This window comes from Alligator mississippiensis, chromosome 15, assembly GCF_030867095.1.
Source record: "Alligator mississippiensis isolate rAllMis1 chromosome 15, rAllMis1, whole genome shotgun sequence".
Classification (NCBI taxonomy): domain Eukaryota; kingdom Metazoa; phylum Chordata; order Crocodylia; family Alligatoridae; genus Alligator; species Alligator mississippiensis.
The window spans coordinates 21,976,472-21,998,219 of record NC_081838.1 but is presented as its reverse complement, the minus strand read 5'-3'; the positions used below and the strand labels follow the sequence as shown (position 1 = coordinate 21,998,219).

The following is a 21,748-nucleotide window of genomic DNA, read 5'->3' as shown; positions in this document are numbered from 1 at the left end:
GCAGCAGGCGCAGGGCCCGCGCCATTGGCTGCCCGCGGCTGTCAGTCACGGGGCCGCCGCTTCGGTGCCGGCAACGTGCTATAAATGAGGGCGCGGAGCGAGCGCCTGGACCCGCCGGCAGCGCCCGGCACCGCGCACCGCCCCGTGCACCGCACCGCCCCGCAGCGCCCCGCAGCGCCCGGCGTCATGAGCGAGGTGAGGGCTGCGCTGCGCCCCGCGCTCGTCGGGGACGCGGGTGGCGGGTGCCCCGGGCTGGCCGGGGGTCTCCCCTCCCTTCCCCGCAGCCGCGACGGAGCGGGGACGGGACGGGGCAGAGGGTGTCTCCTCGGCCCTGCCCCCGGAGGGAGCCGTGCTGCTGGGGCTGAGCCCCTGGGAGCGGTGGCCCTGCCGGGCCGGGCTCTTTGGGGGTGGCAGCATCACTCGAGGAGCCGGGGCCGGGGGTCTGGGGTGCTGCTGGCCCTGGTCTCCAGGAAGTCCCCGCTGGCTGGGCTCCAAGGCTTCCCGGCATGAGGTCCTGCCCCAGCCAGCGCTGCAGGACGGCAGTCGGGTGGGCTCCACCCTGCTGGGGATGCTGCTGGGCATCCTAAGTGGCACCCGGTGGCTGGCCACGGCCCCAGGCTGCATGGCAGGGCAAGGTGGGCTGTGACCCTTGGCTCCTGGCTAGTGGCAGTGCCAGCACCCAAGCTTGCCGGGCTGCAGTTCATCCTGGTTCCAGCGCTCCCGGCTCGGTGACTCCAGCCCCCGCGGCAGCAGGGAGAGAGCAGCATGGAGCAGAGGGAGCGTCCCCTGCTCCTGGGAAACCCCACTTGCCGGGGTGGGGAGTGAGGCTCTAGGCTATTTGAGTTCTGTGCGCCAAGCGGGTGAGACCTTCCCTCGGTGCTGCCTGCAGGCGGGCTGTGCAGATGGGACCTTGTAGGGTTGGGCACCACATCCAGCCACCCTGTGCTTTGCAGAGCAGGCTGGGGCCAGCACTGTGCTGCCAAGCCCTGGCCTGTTAGTGGAGCTGGAGTGTCTTGACCTGCAGGTACATACGTAGGGCCAAAAGCCCCCAGGCACCGCAGTCCTCTGTGGGAGAGGGGAGCTGTGCCGGCAGGGCAGGGAGGGATGCTGCTGTGGTCCCAGGCAGGGCTGGTGTGTCCAAGGAAGAAACTGCCTCTGCAGGGCTCCCTCTTGCATCCCCCACTCAGCTGGCTGCAGTGGGGTTTCCCCTGCACCAGCCCTGACCTGAGATGTCCCTGGGCCCTTCCCAGCTCCCTCCTCTCAGCCCAGGTGCAGGAAGAGGACGTTTTCCCCCACTCCAGCCTGCAGGTCCTAGGCAGAATGTCCGCTGCCAGCCCTGTTCCCCGGCCCAGCCTGGTCCTGGGTCACATGTGCAGGGCTCCGGCCCCTCCCTGCCTCCTGCAGACTCCCTCCAGGGGCACCCACTCCTTGCTGGCCACTTGTCCCCCCCCTTCCTAGCCTCTTTTCTTGTGATGTGATTGGCTCACTTTCTTCCCTTGCAGTTCTGTCTCTTGATCCTGATTGGCTGGCTCTCCTGCTGTGCCATCCGTGGACCCCTCTGCCTTGGTCCTGTTGTGCTGTCCGTGGCATGAACTCCACGCGCCAATGGTGGTGGGCTCTACCCTTCCCCTGGGCTCCCTCTGCCTTTCCATGGGAACAGGCGGACTCTACCCCAGGGCACTAGACTGGCTGCATTCAGGTGCTGCTGGAGCTGCAATGGTCCAGGGCACATGAGAGGCAGGACGTGATTGGGATGCTTGTACCGGGCCCTGTAGTCGGGGGAGAGATTAGCCAGGCTCCTGTGCACAAGGACAGCTGCCTCGCACCTCTTCCTCCTCTGGGCACAGTCTCTTCGAGACAGCACTGGGTAGGGCGAGACGGCTTCCCCACATGGGGCCAGTACCTGCTGGCAGCACCCTGTGCCAGAAAGGGGAGAAATCCCCCAGTTGCTTTGGGGCCCTGAGCCTGAGGTAGGGGCCTGCTCCCGGCTGGCCCATGTCACCGTACCAGCAGGCGGTGAGGCTGACTTGCTCCTGCCTCGGGTGGCTGATGGTGATGCTAAGCAGCTTGCTGGGACCCTGTCAGCACTTGGGACCAGAAGCTGCAACCACTTGGGACAGGCTCCGCTATGCAACTTCCCACTGCTGTGAGCTCCGTGTTCTGCCTGGAGCTTGGCCAGGACACCTGAGTGCACCAGGGGTGCTCTGTGGGTCCTAGGTGGTGAATCTTGAGGCCTGGGATGGTGATTCTGCCTGTTCTGTTTCCAGCAATGCAGTGCGATGTTCAGCCAATTGATTTGCTCACAAACTTTGCTGCGTGTGGCTCTACGCTTCTGCTGGAGGCAGGCATGCCCTGCCCCAAACCATGCTGGCAGCAGGTGAGCAGGGTGCAGAGGAAGGTGGGGTATGCTCTCCATCCTGCCAGGCAGGCAGTGGCTGCAGACATGCCCCTGCCATGGGTACATGCAACTTGTGCAGAGATGTGGGTGCTGCCTTGCAGTGTGCAGTTCTGAAGTGCATGGTAGCATTTCCTGGGCATGCAGCTGTGCACGGGCTGCCTCAGCCTGTGGTGCAGTTTGTTGTGAACGTGCAGTCTAGAGGTCCCACCTGCCTGTCGGCCTGTCCCTGCCCCCTGTGGTGAGAGCAGGGCAGCCCCTCAGTGATGCGGCACCACATACCTAAGAGTGCTGGTGTGGAGCCAAGAGGTTCAGCTGAAGCCAGGCATGGAGCCCATTGTGCTGGTGCTGCACAGAGGCAGATGCAGGCAGGGTCTTTCTTCCAGCTCCACTGGAGACAGTGGAGAGCCCCTGTGTCTCACTAGCTGTCCTTGGACCCGGCTCTGAGCACTGTAGGGAGTGCAGGGAATCTTCTGGGCCCTCAAGTCTCTTAGCAAGAACTGGCCCCAGACTTTGGCTGCCCAGGCCTGGAGCCCCTGATGGCCAAGGGTATGGGCTGGGAAGAGCCAGCCTCTATGCCTAAGCTGAAACGCTCGCTGTGCCCTGCAGTGCTGGCAGCAGCATCTATTTTGGGGGCATGGTGCAGCCACCTGGTGCCAAGCAGGCTGGAGATGGGCAGCCTGCGTCTCCTGGTTGGGACCTGGTCTGGCCGCGCCATTGACTTGGCAGCTTGGGTACTGTCTGTCCTTAGGGGCAGGAAATGTGCCAGGAGTGGAGGATGCTGCCTCTGCTAATGGGGCCCTTTCTGCTTGCATTGATTCGCTCCTCGGGCTGCTGCCAGGGCCATGCGCTATGATGGAGGAAGGGGTGGGTGTGAGGCTGCGGACTTCTGCTACTGGGCCATAGACCCTGTACTGCTCATAGCTGCTGGGGAGTCTCAGCCTCCTGTGCTGCTGGTCCTGGAGGAGGTGACTGTCTTCGCTGCTGTGTGATACTCCAAGCAGCTGCACATGTGGCCTACTGTGACCCTGGAATTGCTGGTTCTGCTTTAGCGCTATAGCAGGGAGTGCTGGTGCCCTGACTGGGAGGCACATGTCCACAGCTCTGCCTATCCTGCAGCACCACAGAGATGCAGCTGCCTGTGGGGTGCAGCATCTGCCTGGCAGAGCTGGGAGAGGGCCTTGTGCAGAGCCCTGCCTATGTTCTGACCCCAGGGGGCAGGTAGCCTGGGCAGAGCTGGCAGCACTGGACCCACGGGCACGAGGAGTGGAGATGCAGCAGGGGGTGGCTTTTGTGCAAGTGCCTGCCCCTGCTGCTGGCTGGCTCTCCCAGCATCACTGGGGCTAGGACAGGTGAGGGCTCACAGGGCTGATCCTGGCTGAGGGGGTACCTGGCCCTGCCTGTGACCAGAGATGGCTGTCTCTGGCCCCTGGCCCTGCCTGCGAGTTGTCCCCACCCCACCAATGCTCCTGTTGTGATCCCCACAACCCTCATGAACAGCAGTGCCAGCCCACGTGTGCCTTGGCCTAGGCTCTTGCTGGAGCAGCCCAGCAGCTATGGGGTGTGGGGACATTTTTTCACTATGAGGGTAATTGCCTGGCTCCTGCGTTCTGCTCCTGGCTCTTCTTTGGGGCCAGGCTGCACCTCTACTCCCGTGGATGCTGGGGGTGGTGGCAACTAGTGTGTCTGTGTCTATGTTCCTGTGTATGTTGGGTGGCCTGTGTATGCAGCCTGGGGTCATCCCTGCCATGAGCTGCTGTGGGGGGCCTGAAGCATGGGGTGAAAGGGTCGACCTGGGCAGAGCAACCCCCCCTTAGGGTAAGGACCTTCCTCCCTTTTTTCTTCCCTCTCCCCCAACTTGCATTTTCTGCGGACTTTGCTGCACTGGTGCATCCCTGTGGCCAAAGTGGGCTGCACCCTGGGGCTGATGGGCACCCTGCACCAGCCTGCCCAGGGGTGATGGGCATCCTACCTGGAGGCTACTGTTGTGGGGAAGGGAGGTGGGGTTGCCTCGGTGGCAAGCCCCAGCCAAGGTGTTAGACTGCTGCTGTCCCAGGGACTGAGGGAGAGCCCTGACAGGGGGTGGGTTGCAACTAGGTTGCCCCTGCACCAGTGCGTGCTGTGAGGAGTGGACAAGGGCAGCTCCCAGGAGAGCCTCTTGGTGAGGGAGCAGGGAGAGCTCTTTGGTGCCTGGAGCAATTTGGATGGCGCCTCCCATGCAGGGAAGCTGCAGAGGTAGCAGTGGGGAGATGCCAGCTGTGCCACACAGCCAGGGGCACCAGGGCTGTGATGCAGGGAGAGGGATGCCTGCCATGCAGTGATGCTGCATCTCCAGCAGCAGCTGGCAGTGCTGGCGCAGTGCTGGCTTGGGATAATTAGGAGGGTCTCTCCAGGGAAGGCAGATTTGCTTGCTGCACGGAGCAGCTTAGCAGGTTGAGGGAGGGCGGGGGTGTACCCAGCCTGCAAGGGAGCAGCAGGAGGGTCCTGCCCCTCTCTTGCCAAGGGGACCCTGCTGCCCCTCTTTCCCCCTCCCCCCCCCCAATGAGCTGCTTGGCTCAGGTGCAGCACCCCTGCAGTGAGGGACGTGGGCCAGGGGTGTGGGCGACCCTGAGGGCTGAGCTGTGACTAGCTGCTCCCAGGGACCCTTGGTGCCCTGCCTCTCTCCTGTTGGGGCTGCAGTGTTGGGGAACATTGCCCAGAGGAGAGCCTTGCTCTGGCTCTGTGAGATTGTGCTGTCCTCATGTATTTTTGCCCCCCCAGTCTGGCTGGCCTGGTGCTCCCAGCTCAGTACTTTCCTCTCCTTGGCCCCTTCTAGGGGTCTGTGATGCCTAGTGTGAGTGGGGCCTGGATATAGGTTTTCCCTGGAGAGCCATGTCCAGTGCAGAGTATTTCCCCTGCTCCCCACTGTTAGGGGCAGCTCAGCAGGGCTGGCTGGGCTGCCCCAGGCCAGGCATATCTCATAGATGGTGCATACACTGGGGCAGGGGCCTTATTGCTGGGGTCTCTGATGCTTGGGGTGCCCATGAGGCTCAGTGCAATGGGGAGCCCCACTTCCATCAGAGACCTGTGGCACCAGTGCCAGGGGGCTCCTGGCTGGGGCAGAGGGTGGGGTTGTGGGACCTGGCATGATGGAGGCTCCTGGCCTGCAGGGAGATCATGGGGCTGGGTGCAATGGGGGAGCTGTGCAGGCCTGGGCTGGGCTATGTGACAAGTCCCTCTGCTCTTGGAAGCAGCAGGGTTGGTGCAGTGGAGCCCTCGGCTCAGCCCCAACCTGGGCACTGTGGTGCCGCATGGATCCATGGGGATGCCCAGCTCCAGGTGCAACGCCTCATGGAGCATGGGTGCAAATTGCTGTTGGTGGCTGCCAATGACTTCACAAGCCTGTACTGCAGCTCTGGCAGCTGCAGCTTTGCCTGTGGGCTCTGGTGCCCATGCAGCTGAGTGACTGCAGCCCATGGATGGGGCAAGGGATGTCTAGGACTCCCCTTGCTGGCCAGGGCATGACACATGCAAGGCTCAGGCAGGGGCTTTGTGTTTCCCAGCCAGAGGTGCTGTGACAATCCAGGAGCAGCAGGCCAGGGCCTTGGGCTCCCCTGGGGGTGAGGGGTTATGGGGCTCACTCGCCAGCTGGGGGTTGCTGTGTGTGTTAGGCTGATCTGCTCCAGGACCCCCGGCCCCAGTGCTGTGTGCAAGGCTGCAGCTGCCACCTCGGGGTGAGGCCATGGAAATGGCTCCAGGTGACAAAGGCACCTGGGGTCCAGGACAGGGCAGGCTGGGGTGACTTCCCCTGGAGGAGGGGAGCAGCTGTGCCTGAGGTGGGAGGTAGCTCTGGATCCTGGGGGTGGGCAGTGAAGGAGCAGGCACGGCTGGGGTCCAGAGGACTGTGCCTGGGAGCACTGGGCTGGAAAATAGTGCAGGGGTGATTCTATGCCTTGCATTTACTTCCATTTTAGGCTGCCTGCCTGGCCCCGAGCCGGGGAATTCTCCCTGCACCGCCAGCTTGGGAGACGCCTGGCTCAGCCTCCGGGAGGCTCTGGGCAGCCCCACCTGGCTGCCGCGGTCAGCGCGGGCAGGAGTTCCTGGCACAGCGTGTGGCTTGGCTGGCGCGTGTCGGGGATGGCGCGCTGTAGGCGGGGAGGGGGTGCTGTGCTGGGGGTCAGGGTTGGTCTCTGCAGAACTGGGGGGTGCCAATAAAGCCCCTTGGGCAGCTGAGGGGGGGCGCCCGCCTGGCACGGGGGAGCTGCCAGCTCGTGACCCGCGGAAAGCCACAATGGAATGAAAACAAAAATAATCGTCATGCTATTTTTAGAGGGAGCGGGGATGGGAACGGACGTGACCTGAAAACAAAGGGGCTGTGCTGGGAGCCAGCCGCCTCCCCGCAGCGCCGCGCAGCAGCAGCTCAGCACGCAGCAGGGGGGTCTCGTGCTCCTGCTTGGGGAGGGAGCAATTGCTTGCGGTGGGCACCACGCAGCCCAGCCTCTTCCCACGGGGTGCCTCGGGGACAGGCTGTGGGGGCTCCTGCCTGGGGGGCAGGCCCATCCTTTCCTCATGGGGTACCTGGGGCAGGGCAGGCAGTGGTGGTGGGGGCTCCCATGGCACTGTGTCATCTCCCTGTGCCCCCACAGCTTGGGGAGGGGCTGGAGCAGTCCTCTGGGGTGTCCCACAGGAAACAATTGGACGTCGGAGGCAGCCTAGGGTCTCCCTGGACCTGGGTCCCACCAGCAGCCACAGGTACACGGGAGGGAAGCTGAGCAATGCCGGGGCCATCGGGGAGCCCTGGGCTCTGATAACAACACTGCCCCAGGAGCAGGGTAACAAAACGGGCTAGTAATAGGTTCGTGGCATAATGCTGGCCCCATCCTGCAAGCAGCTTCCCAGCCAGTCCTGGTACTGGGCTATAACCAGGGGCAGGGCATGGGCCAGTGTGCCAGGGCTGGTGGGGCCAGCCCAGGCCTCTGACCTCATTTCACCTCCCAGGACTTCACTGCCCCTGGTCTGCTGCAGGCAGCTCCTCCTGTACGGTTCTGTCCACTTTGTGCTGCCTGCTGCTTCCTGGCGGCAGGGATGCTGGGGGTCCCCTGCCTGCCTTGTGCAGCACCAGTGGGGCACTTGCTCCCTGGGGCACAGGCCTGATGGCTGGGGTCTCTGCTCTGGGAGGGCTTGGGTACACAGCCCTGTGCCTGTCCTGCAGTGCTGATGCTACTGGTGTCTAACCCCGGCTCGGCGGTTTCCGCGGCTGTGGTGGTGCTCCCAACCAGCCCTGTGGGCACTGGGGCTGATCCCCTGATGGAGGGGAATCCTTGGCCCTCCCTGCTGCCATGTCTTGTCAGGGCCCCTGTGGGCTCTGGCTCTGGGAATGGCACATGACTCCCAGCGCGGTGGCGCAGGCAGAGACCACGCAGGATGGCTGGGTGGAGGGAGTAGTCCGGGCTCCTTGAACCTTGTGCTCTGCCCATCTCCAATCAGGTCCTGGGGCCGTGGGTCTGCCCTGCTGACACTGACTTGCATGTGTGGGTGACCAGGAGGGAAGTGAAGACAGGACAAGCTGCCACATGGGCCTGGAGGGGCCTGCTGGCTACGAGCCCAAGTCTGGGGAAGCCACTGACAATCCCTAGGAACAAGCCGCATAGAAAACCTTTCTGTATCTAGCAGGGTGGACCAGCCTTTGCTGCCTTGCCCATGGACACGTTTGTCCCCAGCTGTGGGGCTCACTGGCAGGGCATGTTCCAGCTGCTGGCTTCCACCAGGGCAACTCCAAGCCTGTGGGCACGGGGAGGTGGGAAATCCCCAGCACCTGGGGGCAGCTCTCGCCAGGCACAGCACAAGGGAAGACAGCCTGCACCGGAGCCAGCAGCCCTGGTGTGGTGCCAGTCGGTGCCCCTACCCTGCACGCCCAAATTGCCACCCACTGGGGCAAAGGGAAGGATGCTGCATACCTGAGTGTCACACAGCAGCTTGCCCAGCCCAGTACCCCCTGCGAGGGGTTGCCAGCTCTCTGCCCCACATAGCCAGTCCAGTTCGTGTGGAGTTGCTGGAGCACGTCCTCCTCCGAGCCTGCGGGATGGGGGCTGCAGGCATCCTGCTGCAGGGTGGGGCGGGGATGTCGGGGCAGTCGTGCGTGCATTGCACGTGGCAGCTGGGCCAAGGCAGCTGAGCTCTGCAGGTTGAAGCGGGCGTGTGCCGTGGCTGCGCTACAGGAGCCTTTGATGGAGTTGCTGGGCAGAATCTGGGGCCTGTGGGGTCTGGCTGGAGGAGGGCACTGTGGCAGCCCCTGGGCACTGCAATCGGGGCACAAGCCCCTGCAGTGCCTGAGCTTCTAGGGGCCACGTGGCTCCTCTCGCCAGGCCTCCTGCCTGCTCCAGGGATTCCCATGCAGTCCCTGTGGCTGCTGTGCACAGGATGCATGCCGCGTGGCTGAGCAGCACGTGTAACAGGCACCTCTCTCCTTTCAGCTCGGCTCCAATGCGTCGCCTTCCCCCACTGAGGCTCCCGGCAGCCAGCAGAAAGGTGAGTGAGGTGGGCGGTGCTCCAGCTCAGCTGCCCTGGCAGACAGGTGCTGTCCGTGGAGCTGAGAGATCTGTCCCTGCAGTAAAGGCAGCAGAAAGGGCCCCGGTCCCCTGCTGCACGGAGCAAGGGGGCAGCGCAGGACATGCTGCATGTTACCCAGTGCAGCCTCTCTCCTTCCAGCAGTCCTGGAGCTGCAGTGCAAGGCAGGCAGCTTGTGGGTGGAGTCAGGGGTGCCCAGGGTGGTGTTTGCTATGGCACAGCTCACAACGCTACATCAGCAGAAGCCTGGGGAACTGCACAGAAGACAGTGACCCTCTGGCCACACGAGCCCCATGACCGAGGCTGTCCATCAGCTGCGGCCAGGGCTCCCTGTGCCGCCACATCCCATTACGGTCATTGATGCTAACGAGGGGAATGTGGAGCGACAGCACCATCCTGGCCCTGGCCTACAGGATGTGCAAGAAGTCACTGGGGCCTGGGCACTATGCGGCTGGCTGGGCACTGGTTGGGGCCCCACACCAGAGGGGCTGCCCAGGGATGTGCCAGGAGGCTGCCCACAGGGCCTGTGCATGCTTCTCTCTGGCCCAGGAGTAGCCTGGGTGTTCCTTGGACCCTACACCCCCCAGAAGCTGAGGTGCTGTAGCCCCTGGCTATGCCTCTGGGTGCAGCCTGCTGCTGGGAAAACGGGGTGGGGGCGTGGGCTGTGCAGGGTCACGGATGTGGTGGACAAAAGCCCCAGAGACCTGGGGACATGGAGAGGGGCCCAGGTGACTTGTACTTTGGGGGACATGGTAGGTCTGGTGGGTCTTGCCCTGTTCAGCCTGGTTCCCGGTGCCCACATGGGGCACGTGACAGTGCGGTGCCCTGCCCTTGGGAGGTGGGGGCCACGTGGCTACTGCTGCGGCTGCTTCTCCCTGCAGGCAAGGCCGGGGACTCCAAGAAGGTGGAGGAGGAGGAGGAGATTGACATAGACCTGAACGCGCCCGAGACCGAGAAGGCCGCACTGGCCATCCAGGGCAAGTTCCGCCGCTTCCAGAAACGGAAAAAGGACCCCAACCCCTGAGGGGCTGCTTCTGCCCCCCATGCCCCCGCACAGCCCCTGCCCTGCCCTGTGCCATCCCGCCCCCAGACTAGGCTCTTGCTGTGTTGCTGCTCTGTACATCCGGCAGGGGTGGATGCCCCCGAGTTGGGCTGAGGGACTCCCCACACCCAGTTGCACCCACGTTGGAGCCACCGTGCCCTCTTCTCCCACAGCCATGACGTCACTCCACAGCCGCCAAGGGCAGGGAGGGTCCTTGGGCCAAGCCCCTCCTGCCTGAGCCTGCCTGAGGGGCAAGACCTGGTGGGGGCTCTTGCTGTGGGGCAACAGAGCTGGGCAGAGGCAGGCTGTGGGGAAGCCCCTGAGCCAAGGGGTACTGGACAGGGTCAGGGGACTAGAGGCAGGTGGGGGCACAAGCCAGAAGGGCACAGGGCTAGAGTCAGCTGAAGGATACGGTGCTGTGGTGCACCTAGCCCCCTCACGCCATCAGGCCAGCCAGGGGGGACCCACCTGGTCTCCGGGGCCCCCATTATCCTCAGGGCTAGGCAGGAGGGGGCTGGATTTATACAGTGCTGAGCAGGGGCAAGTCCACTTTTCCTGGTGGTGCCTGGTATCCTGGAGCTGCAGCCAGCCCTGGCAGCCTTGGGGGCAGCTGTATCCAGGAGCCAAGCAGGGTGCAAAGCCCAGTGGAGTATCAAGGCCCTGGGCCAGAATCCTAGCTGGCTGGAGCTGGATGCATCCCCTGCCCCCCGAGCCCCACTGTGTTAGCAATGGTGGAAATCAAAGGACCAGAGCATCTTTCTCCCTACCCCACCCAGTGTGTGTGTGTGTGTGTGTGTGTGTGTGTGTGTGACGGAGCCTGGCCCTTCTGCTTTCCACCCCCCACAAAGGGAAGAGTGGAGAAAGTGCCCCCCAGCCCCTTGCAGCCTGGAGGGGGGAGAATAAGCCAGGAGAGAGCAGGAGCAGAAGGCAGAGGGGTGGGTGAGGAGATGGGCTAGGTGGAGAGAGCAGAGCGAGGCTGGACACAGCAGGGCTGGAGGCGCACGGGAGTCTGGGATGCTGTCCTGTGCAGCCTGTGCCCATGCAGGCACCAAGTCCCTCCAGCGAAGGCAGCTGTTGAGCTCCAGGCCCAGGGGCTCCCAAAGCTGGCAGGTGCCCCCCATCTCTCCTGCCCCATCTGTGAGCTGTCACTGGGCAGAAGCTGGGGCCTACAGATTCAATGCTATGGCCCCCATACCCCCTGCCCCGCTCCCACCTGTTGCTGTGCCCCTGCTGCAGGCACGGAGCTGCCCCTCCTACTCTGGCCTCCCGCATCCAGCACTTCAGGCCTTGGCCATCCCAACCTCAGAGCTGGACAGCCACCCTGCTCCCATGCTGGGGCCTGCAGCCTGAGCCCCCGGAGCCCACTGCACCACTCCAAGTGTGGCTGGTCCTGGGGAGGCATCCCCACCCTGCGGCACAGCCCCTGCTGCTTCAAGGACTGAGTCTTTTAGCATGTTTAAATAATAAAACTTCTGGGAACGGTGTCTGGCCTGGCCTGTGCTTCATGGTTCAGCTTGGGGGTGCCCAGCAGGGCCCAGAGCTGGCTCTACCTGGGTGGTGTAGAGCATTGCAGACAGGGGCAGCGCCAGGGCTCTCACCCCAACCTGCTGCACAGCCAGGAGCTGCCAGCCTGGGACAAACGAGCCAGAGCGGTGCTGGTAAGAGGGGGCTCTGAGGAAAGTGCCCCGTGGAGCGCTTCTGGCTCGGCTTGGTGCCACATGCCAGCTCTCTCTCCCTGTTATAGGCCACTCATGGTTCCTGCCAGGGAGCTGGCCTGGGGAGACTCTTGTCTCAGCCTCTGAGACAGGCACAAGCCTGGCCCCTGCCTTCCACATGCCACATGGGTCAGGCTTGGGTTTCCACTGGGCAGAGGTGCGAGTGGCCCTGAAGTATGTGGCTACAGGATGGGAAGGGAACAGAGAAAGGAGCTGAGCTGAGCTGCCGCCACTTGGTGGAGGGCCATGGGCCAGAATGTCCCATGCTGAAGGGACAAGCGTACACATGTGATGGCTGAAAGTGCACCGGGTCCCTCCTGCCACTGCCAGCATGGTGCTCATGGGATGCTTGGGAGCATGACTGAGCCCTAGTCTGGCCTCTGGGTAGGGTTTTTAAGGCCCCTGCTGAGAGCTGTGTTACCCTGCTGTAGCCAAGGGGAACAGAGGTGCAGTGGATGGAGCTGGGAGGCTGCCCACAGCCCAGTTGCTGTGTGGACTGGATTGGTGCCAGTTGGAGGAGATAGAGCTGTCTGGGGTCCTTTGCAGCCCAGCTCCTGTGGCAGTGGGGATGGCTCACTCCTGCCATTGAAATTGTTTGTCTCTGTGGTGTTGGCCCCCAGGGAGAGATCGTGCCCAGCACCGGGCATGGGATTTGGAGTCGGTGCCCATTGCACTGTCGGAGAGGGCTGGGGTGGGGGGAGGAGAATCCCCTGGGAAAGGTCCTCGAGCCAGGGTGCCCCAGGGGTGGAGGGTGACATACACCCAGAGAAACATCTCTGCCTGAGCTCCCCGAGATGACCCAAGGCCAGCGGCCGTCTTCCAGCAGCACTTGCCCTGTTGGGCCATGCTGAGCCACCCTAGAGAAAAGTGCCTGAAGAAGGGCACTGTATGCTCCAGAGCACATCTGACGTCCTGCCCAGCTATGTGGCGGGTCTGATAAAAGCTACTACAAAGCAAACTCGAGCCCTGCTTCTCCAACGGGCAGTCAGCCCAGAAGAGAAGACCCAGCCACCCGTGAGATGGATGTGGGCGTTGAAGCTGGCGTGTTACGCAGGCCATTACCTTCTGCTTGGCTAGAGAGGAACAGGCTGGAGCTCAACCCCTGGGGAACACCCGTGAGAAGAGGGCCAACACCCCAAGGAAGACTTGGTACCTTGCACGCTGCGTGTTGCTGTCCACGTGTGGACGGGCTGTATTCTCTGCCCCTCCTTTCAGGGTAAGGTTCTGGTGTCCCTTGGTATGCCAGATCCAGCTGGGCTGGTCAGGGTCAGAACAGGTCTGAACCAGGCGGACAACCTTGGGTCCCAGGAGGTTTGGATGCGAGGAAGGATGCTAAGTCCAGGAGCTCGGAGCCTGTGCTCGGATGCAGAAGCATTGCCAGGAGCAAGCCACGGTCAGCTCAGCACCAGCCGGCTTTGAAGATGTAGTCCTGCATGATAAGAAAGGGAGTAAGGAGGTGGGATGTGCTCATCACAGCTTCTCGGTGCCCACACAACTGCATTCCCGGAGCTGCGACTGTCAAGGTCGTGTCAAGGTCACGGCTGTGCCATCTGCCTCTTGAGGAGGGAAAGGACTTGCTGTTGCAGGGCACTGTGCATGAAACACACTGAAAGGGAACCTCCCCCTTACCCTATAGGGGATTCCCCATGATCCCAGCCAGGTGGGTGCCCCCACTGCTGGACTGTCACAGTGGGGACTGTCTCACCAGACCCAGGAGTCTCCATGTGCAAGGCACCAGGCCTGTCTTGTGGGGGAAAGAAATCAGAGAGATTTTCAGGAACAATCGGCTCCGTTAAGCAGAGCAGCGTGTTCAAGGAAAGGGTTAAACCTAACAGACAGCAAATTAGGGATTCACAGCAGAAGCTGAATGGAGTCAGCTGTGGTAACACTGCTGTCATGTGCAAATGGAATAGGCAGCAAGGGGGACACAAGCTGTGTTTGTCAAGAAAGCAGTTAAGGAAGGAGCTAAAGCTACAGCTGGGGAAAATAGGCTAAGAACTTGGGGTGAGCATATTAAATGCAAGGAAACCAATTAGGAAAAAACAGCAGCCAGCCAAGGGCTTGGTCTGTGTTCCCAAAAGCAGAGACAATAGATAAAAGGACTAAGCCTTTCCCCCTGCTGTGGCTCCTCTTCCAGAAATAAGCCTTTCCTTTTTAACATAGAGCTAGGCTTAGACTCACTTGTAAGGATCTCTTCCCATCAGGTTTGGAGCTCTGCTGGCAATATTGTTTTTGTTTTCCCCCAGGGTCATCTCAGTGGGAAAGGACCAGCCATGAGCCTCCACACAAAAAGCTTCCACCCTTCATAAAGATTTGATGTCATTAGGCACAGGAGCTTTTGCTGCTTTAAACTGCTGTGTTTGCAAGCAACTCCCTCAATGTTATGGACGCAGGTGAAACTTTGACATTCACCCAAATCTGATGGCCTTTGTAAACCCTGACATCTCCCCTGCAGCTCATCAGTGCAGTTGGTTTTCAACATTACCTAGGTGAATTTTGAGAAAAGAAAAGCAATTCTCTTGCATTCCTACAGGAGTTTAAGCAAAGTTTTTTTTTCTGGATCTTAATTTCAGCAAGGTTTCTGTTGAGCCTTTTTTAGTTACTGGTCTTTGCCCAAAGAGGTAAACATTAGCTATTTTTTTTAATACACCATTAGTTTTACCTGTGGTTTGTTTTTTGCATGCTGTGTTTTCTGGGACATGTATGTGCTGTGTTTTGCATGTCATAGCATCCATAGAAGCAAGGTTTGTTTGGGATTTTTTTTATTTTTTTATTTATTGGATCAGTTTAGAGTCGGGACAGCTGTTGGCCAGGCTTTGGGGGACTGTCATGTACATGTAACTATTTTGCCTCTTAATTTTTGCAATATATGACCATGTTTTCAAGGCAAGTGGCTTTTTAAAGAGGAATGGCTATGCGGGGCAGGCAGCTGGATGATAACCTGCCAACTCTGGGTGCGTGCTTTGCCTGCAACGGGCTTGTAGCAAGTCACTCCAGTAGGTGTCTGGTGGCTAGGGTCACCCCAAGTCCTACAGATTATCCGAGCTGGGTGATTTAAAGAATGGCAAGTTTCAAGTTCCCATTGCAGAAGGCGGCAGCGCCCTAAGGAAACAACCGGAATAGAAGCGGGAAACAGCAGCAACAGCAAGGCATGAGATCCCTTCTGCCAGGGGCTGCTGAGCTTTGAAAAGTGCCAGGCTCAGCCCTAGAGCTTCTACTAACAACCTGAATAACAGCTACTCAGCCCCCAACCAGACACCTGAGACTCCACTGCACTTTCTGGGTACTCGGAATGAGCAAAGCTTCCCTGCTGGCGAGTGACAAATGAACCAAATGGGGAAAAGAGTCAGTGATGTGCAGCCATGGGGGACTTGGGTCACAGACCAACAGCAGATGTGGAAACTGGAGCAGTGCACTTCCGCCCCGCAGCTGTGATGGCTGATAATGACAGAACAAGGAGCAATGGGCTCAAGTTGCAGCAAGGGAAATTGAAGTTAGATATTAGGAAAAACTTTCTCATAAGGAGGATAGTAAGGCACTGAAACAGGCTACCCAGAGAGGTTGTAGAGCCTCTGTCCTTGGAGGTGTTTAAAACCCAGCTAGACAAAGCCTCGGCTGGGATGATGTAGTTGGGGCTGGTCCTGCTTGGAGCAGGGGGTTGGATTAGATGTGACCTCCTGAGGTCCCTTCAACCCTCTATGACTGTATGATGCCCCAGGCAGGACTCGGAGTACCCTCCTTACAATAACGAAGCACTCCTAGGTAGGGATGGGTTCCCCTGCGACCTCCGTCCTCCTCACAGCAGAACCCATCTACTTGGAGCAACTTCTGACCCCCAGGAGGTGGGACATAGTTCCTGCATCTGTCCCAGATCAGTACTGGTAGACAGGTGTTGGTACTGGTATCTGCATGGGTGTCCTGTGCACTCTATGGTCTGTGTTCAAGTGACGTCTTAGCAAAGCTGTCTCACTGTGACAGAGCCATGGGACTGACAGAAGTGCATGTGACATACAATGTTGAAATGACACGCACTGGAGTTGTGCATATGCATTGCCCTAGTTGGATGACATGCACAGGGGGCCCAGCTTATACATGTGTATCATTGCTGGCTGAACCTCAGCTAGGTGGGATGGCTGCTAACGTGGTACAAGGGTACTGTTGCCAGCCTTGGCTATTTTCATGGGCCCAAGCCATTACAAAGATGCGGCTGAAGCAAAAGGGCCTGAAGCTGGTTTCTGAGAGAGCACAAAGTGAACCCGGCAGACTGTACAATTGGCCAGCAGAGTCAAGACGGCAGTGGCTGCACTCAGCTCAGCCTACCTTTGCCTCAGTAGATCAGTATTTCCAAGACTTTTGGTACCTGGGACATGCTTTTTTCTGAATTAAAATGAGCAGCATACGTCAGTCTTACACCCAAAAGGTATTTTTCAAAACATAACGTGTTCCTTTCCTCTGCCAGAGGAAATCATACCAGTGCTGAGCTGTACTGTTAAAAAATGACATCAAATACATCTTTTTTTCAGTAAAGGATTTGTCTTGACACCAGTGGTTTTTACTTCTTCGGCCTCAAGGCCCCTGCATAACTGTTTTGAATTTTGTGGCTCCCCAGTTGAAAGGCACGGAGGTAGAGGGGGCTTGAGACTAAACAGGCTGAGAATCACTGATGTTGCTGGTGCCACGTCAGGGTGGTAGGAGCAGGGCTTCCCTCTGTGTGCCCTGCTCTTTTTACTGTCTGCCCCCTCCTGACCCCAGGTTGGTGCCTTAATTGGTACCAACTGGTTGGTACTCCTGGCTAGTACCCCTGGTTGGTACCCCTCTGCTGAGGCTGCTCCTGCAGGCTCTCTCATGCCAGGGACCATCCCCACAATCCCCCTTGCCAAGCCAGGAGCATGGGAGGAGTGGAGGGGACAATCCAGGCTGTAAAGCACAGCTCTGTGTGTGTCTACCTGCTGGCAGCACGGCACTGCTGGGGTGTGAGGGGCTGGTACAGGGGCTGTGTGGGGGTGGGAAGGCAGCAGCAGGGGCTGCTTGGGAATTGCTGCAATAGGCTCACAGTTAGGGCAGTTGTCCAGCAGGCAGGAGACCCAATCTAGGCCCTCCTCACGCAGAGGGGCTTGAGCCCACCCCTCCTGCCTCACTATTGAGGACCCTAACCCCAGGCCACACTGGGCTGGGCAGTGCTTGCCACCCACACTGAAGACGCTGCTCCGCTGGGTGGCCTAGATGCAAGCTGGCAGGAGGGGCCTGACTCCAATGCTCTGTCCCTGGCAGGGAGCCCTGGACTCCGCCTGTGCTGCTGACGCCTGTTGTTCATCTTATCCGCGGATCGTGGGATGTGCACGCACGTGAGAGCCAGGCGCTGGACTCTGCAGCCTAGTGGCTGGGGCACACAGCTGGGAAGAGGGAGCCCTGGGCTCTGCCCCCTGCTAGGAGGGGACAAGGCCTGTGCTCGTCTTGGGTGTGCTCCATCACACACTGCAAACGGCTCCTAGTCGTGGGCACACGTGTTGCCTCCCTGCTTGGTAACACCCAGCAACACTTTGCTGTTGTGACTAGCCTAGTACCCTGCGCTAGCTGTCCGCACATGCAGTGCCCCTCCTTCCAAGCCAGAATGACCCAACCAGCAAGGTTGGGCAACATCTCATAGCCTCTTGGTCCAAAATGAGACCTGGGCTGTAAGTGGCTGCTCCCCTGAGCAGTGTGCTGCTAACTGGGCTGCCTTGAACAATGGTGAATAAAGCAGTTTGCAGCTGAGCTGAGTTGAATGCCACGGGCAGGGGTGTCATGCTAGGGCTTGCCTTAGGGCAGATATTAAAGTCATGAGCTGGTCAGTTGACTGCTCCCCTGGTTCCTGCTGGGTGTGTAAAGCCCAGCAGTCCTTTACCTTCCTGTGGAGCGCGCTCCCTTCTCACTGCTTTGAGGTGCCACATTTTGCTCTTCCCCGGTTATAAGAATCAATGAATGCAAACCCAACGGGTTGTCTTCCCTTTAGTCACCTATGTGGCCCCTTTCTGGCCACGGGAGCAGCCTAGCACCCAGCAGCATGTCCAGAGGGTGAGCAGGATGAGTGGAATGGCTTCCCCAGACAAGCCTTGCCAAGCAGAAGTAGCCCTACACCCAACAGTGTACCAGCAAGGGGTGGCTTCTGCATCCACCACATTGATGCTGCTAAAGCAGTATCAGCTACCTTCAGATAGCAGATTGCTCAGGCAGATAGGTCTCCCCCCGCACCCCACCAGCCGCTCAGCGAAGGAGCTATACCCTTGCCCTTACACTCTTGGACATGAGTCTTGGAAGCACCAGGGAAGAGAAACACACCCCATGGTTTAGCCTCAGTAGCTCAGGGCACTTGCTTGGGAAGCTCCTGCACCTCTGCTTTTCCAGCCTAGTGCAAAAACTACCAGGTCCCAGGGCAGGCATTCTTGCGCCTGTTCTCCAGCCCTCCCCCTGGCCCTTGCATTTCCTAGGCATCGGAAAGAACAGAGGATTTCGTGGTAGGGAAGGGATTAAGGCTAGACCATCAGCCAGCTCACTGAACCACACACATAACACATAGCCAGGCACATGCGTGGTCAGTGCGTAGCCTACTGGGCCTGCTCAGTCTGCATGCAGTGCACATGCCTATGCTGCTGGGAACCCCAATCCCTGCCTACATGTAAGTGCCAGAAGGGCTACACAGCGCATGGGTGGGGGGAACTGGCACAGCACCCACAGCCTTATAATGCCTTGGAGCCATTAATCCTGAGCTGATGCCTGCAATGGGTTCAACTGTGTAGCTGTAACTAACTGTAGGCCACAAAAGGGATTTGATTTTTCCTTTTGACAGTCTCCCAGGCCTTGACTTTTCCATTTGAGCGCGTCCAAGCTTAGTTTTTGCAGCCTGTTTATTTCCGCCAGCCCTGCTATCACCATAACACCGTATTCCCACAAGTCCTTCCGTTCTGCTGCTGTCCCACATCGCATGCAGGACTCTGAATGCCAGCAGCCAGTCTACTTTGGACTGTGGTTGTCATTAATTGCTGTCCGTAGTGTGGCCTGGAGATGCAAATGCTGTACGCTGCGGGCTGGAGCCGCCTGCTCCCCAGAGCGGATGCTGTTATTTACCAAAGCCTCCAGTGGCTGTGAAATGCTGCCAGAGCAGGATGGAGCATTTACACCCTGCTCTGGTACAAAATACAGTGTAAGGTGAGCAGGGACCGTGGACAGGCTCAGACTGCATGCCACGGGCCTAAGTGGCAGGTGCCCGGGCTGTAGGCTGGAATGATCATTCTTGGGTCAAAGGTAGGTGGGTGCTTGGATCCAGCTGCCAGCACTATTTCCCCCCACCACACAACAAGAGAAGCTCTGCCACCACTGAACACCGCCAAAGCCCCACATCTGCAGGCTGCAGACACCTGGCTTAGGGCATGTGTCCAGGAAGCAGGATATTTAGGCACTCTGCACCAGCAGGATTTGCACGTGCATCTCAGCTTCCCAGCATAGTGCTCTGACCACCAGCTTGCAGGCTGTAGTCCTCCTTGTGAAGCTGGCTCCCTGGGCAGGCAGGAGAGGGAGATATGTGGGTCCAGGAGGAAGAGAACAAGCCAGCTGTGCATGGCTCAGTGAGGTGGGTACTGCCCTGGCTGAGCAGGGGCCTTCGATCCTAGTCTAGGCCTTTGCTTCCAACTGCACACAGGCTCCACTGCTGTGTGCCATCTGTTCTGTCTGACGAACATGAAGGTGCAGCAACCATCCAGTGCATAATGTGTGGCCTGGCAATCAGACCCCTGTGCTAGAAAAAAGGAGCTGCAGGTTCATACCTCCTGTGGGTGATGGGAGTCTAGAATCTGGGTCTCTCATTTCTGAGCTTAGTGCCTCTAACCACTAGGCTGACACTGGGGTGTGCTTTCTTCCTCCAGCATCTAATGCCTGGATTCTGGCACAGCTACAATTCAGGACTTATCCAGCCTGGTGATGCATGTACTTGGGCAAGCATGCGGCACCGCATACCTGCCTGGCCAGACTAAGTCATTTGGATGCTTGAGTGCCCAGAGCTGAATCATAAGCCTTGTGCAAGTTCCAAAGCTGGTGCAGAGGCAGCCAGGCAGTGGCTGTTTGGGGGCATTGGCCACTATGTCTGTGCCATCAATCCACAGAGCCAAGCTGCCCTCTCGAGGTTTGGTCCTTTTGAGTTCTTTCCATGCTGCAGCTGGGCCAAGCTCTGGCTGATGACTTCTGCTGAGAACAGCTGTAGCTCCCTCACCCTGCCCTGCTGCAGACTGTCCAGCCTGACATTCTCCTTTTGAAGGTGAGCGGAGGGTTAAAGCAGGGTGGGGTGCTCCCTCTGCCCTTGTCCTGCCAGTGGCAGCTTGTGTTTCTGGTCTGCAAACAAGAATCCTCAAACATGCTGCGTCCTTTCTGCCTTTAGGACCTTGGTTTACATCAGTCTCTCTTGAGAGGTGCCCCCATGGCATGGGTTTGCAGACTGGCAGGCTGGGCCACATGGACGGAATTTCCCTTTGAAGCAGCAGGTGTGGGCTCACTTTGTGCGTCGATTCCCACCGACTTGGCACAGTGCTCAGCGCCAGGATCGGTGCATGAAGCATGGGTACTCAGGCCGTGGCTACCGAGACACAAGTAGCTCTTCCACTCGTCCCCCATGGCTCTGTGCCAAAAACCTTAGCAGCGGGGTTTATTTACTGCACATAGTGGCTTTTGTGTCCTGCAGTCATGGACAGCACAGCACCTCTGCTGTCCATCTCTACCGCTCCTGGCACAAGTGCTGGCATTTTTCCTTTTGTGCCAGACGGCGTGTGCCCCAATTCACCAGGGTGCCTGTGTGTTGTGGCTCTCTGGTTAATACTGATAGCTCACGTGACACCCCAGCCCATCTGGATTTCTCATCGTACATGTAAACAGTCTGGGCATGGGAAAGGGATTTTATCTCTGCTCAGAACAAATGCGGCGTGCAGCTCTTGCAGACGGGTTTGTCTTCACACTTCATTCTCCTGGAAGCCCCAAAGTGATTTCGTTCCTATCTCCAAACTTCGCAATCTGTCAGATATCCACACTTCCTCCTCAGAAGCATCCTTCACGGCGCTCCCCTGCTGTGTCTGAACAGGAATTGCCAGTGTGGTTTCTCTGCTTCTCCTATGGCTGTGATGTCCCTGACCGGCAGGTCAGCTCCCCAGCCAGCTAAGGATGCCTGTCTGCATCTGGAGACTGGCAACAGCACACCTTGCATTTGGAGGCCGAGCACTGCTGGGGAGCGCTCATGCTCTTCGCTTTCTTCAGCAGGTTAATTCAGAGACACTAAGGCCGTCCTGCAGGGGAGTCCCGAGTCAGGGAGTGCTGGGCCCAGGGAAGAGTGCACCTGTAGGGCTGTTTCACAGGGGGGCACCAGCGGCTTCGAAGGATTCAGATAAGCCACATGCATGCATGACAAGGGTTTCACAGAGAGGAGCAGGAATTGAAGGACATGGAGGGAAGGTGCATTTGCTGGGACCAGGCCGCAAGCCCAGCATGCGCTGTGAGGGCATGGAGAAAGCTGCGCTGCGTGGGCTGGCTGCCCTGCCTTGGCGATCTGGGGAGTCTCCATGCTCTCCTCTCCAGCCTCTGGTGCAGACCTGGGTAACAACAGGTGCAGGTTGAGCTGGACCATCACCCTGGCCCCTGCGGCAAGACTCAAATGACCCTGTCTCTAGGGCCACTGCCGGACTCACCCCCCGAATTTGCCAACAGGCAAACATGGAACCAGGGGATGCTCTTCCCCCTGCAAAACCTGTTCCCCTCACACTCAGCCAGCCACTCCCCTACCCACAACCCAGCAGGGGACAGACAGGGTGAGGGGGCATTGAGTACCCCAAAGGGTCAGGGCATGTCCCGCAGGTTTGGGGAGAGGCAGGCTGTGCCCCCCAAAGAGGCTCTGGGAGAACACTAGTCTTTTCGGCCAAGGGCTGGGGGCTGCGACTTCACAGAGGGGGACCTCAGCCTGCCTGCAAAGGCCAAGTCCTGGGCTACAGCTCAAACCTGATTAGACCTTCATACCAGCAGGTCTCTGTGTGTCTGGGT

At 59.4% G+C, this 21,748-nt stretch overlaps 1 protein-coding gene across 1 annotated transcript; it reads left to right on the top strand.

Annotated features, from left to right (window-relative positions):
- PCP4L1 (Purkinje cell protein 4 like 1) lies at positions 1-11,466 on the top strand. The gene is made up of 3 exons (XM_059718218.1): positions 1-195; positions 8,848-8,902; positions 9,823-11,466. The coding sequence occupies exons 1-3, from the start codon at positions 85-87 to the stop codon at positions 9,963-9,965; spliced, it is 309 nt and encodes a 102-aa protein (XP_059574201.1). The 5' UTR covers positions 1-84; the 3' UTR covers positions 9,966-11,466.
- Positions 11,467-21,748: the final 10,282 nt, after the last annotated feature.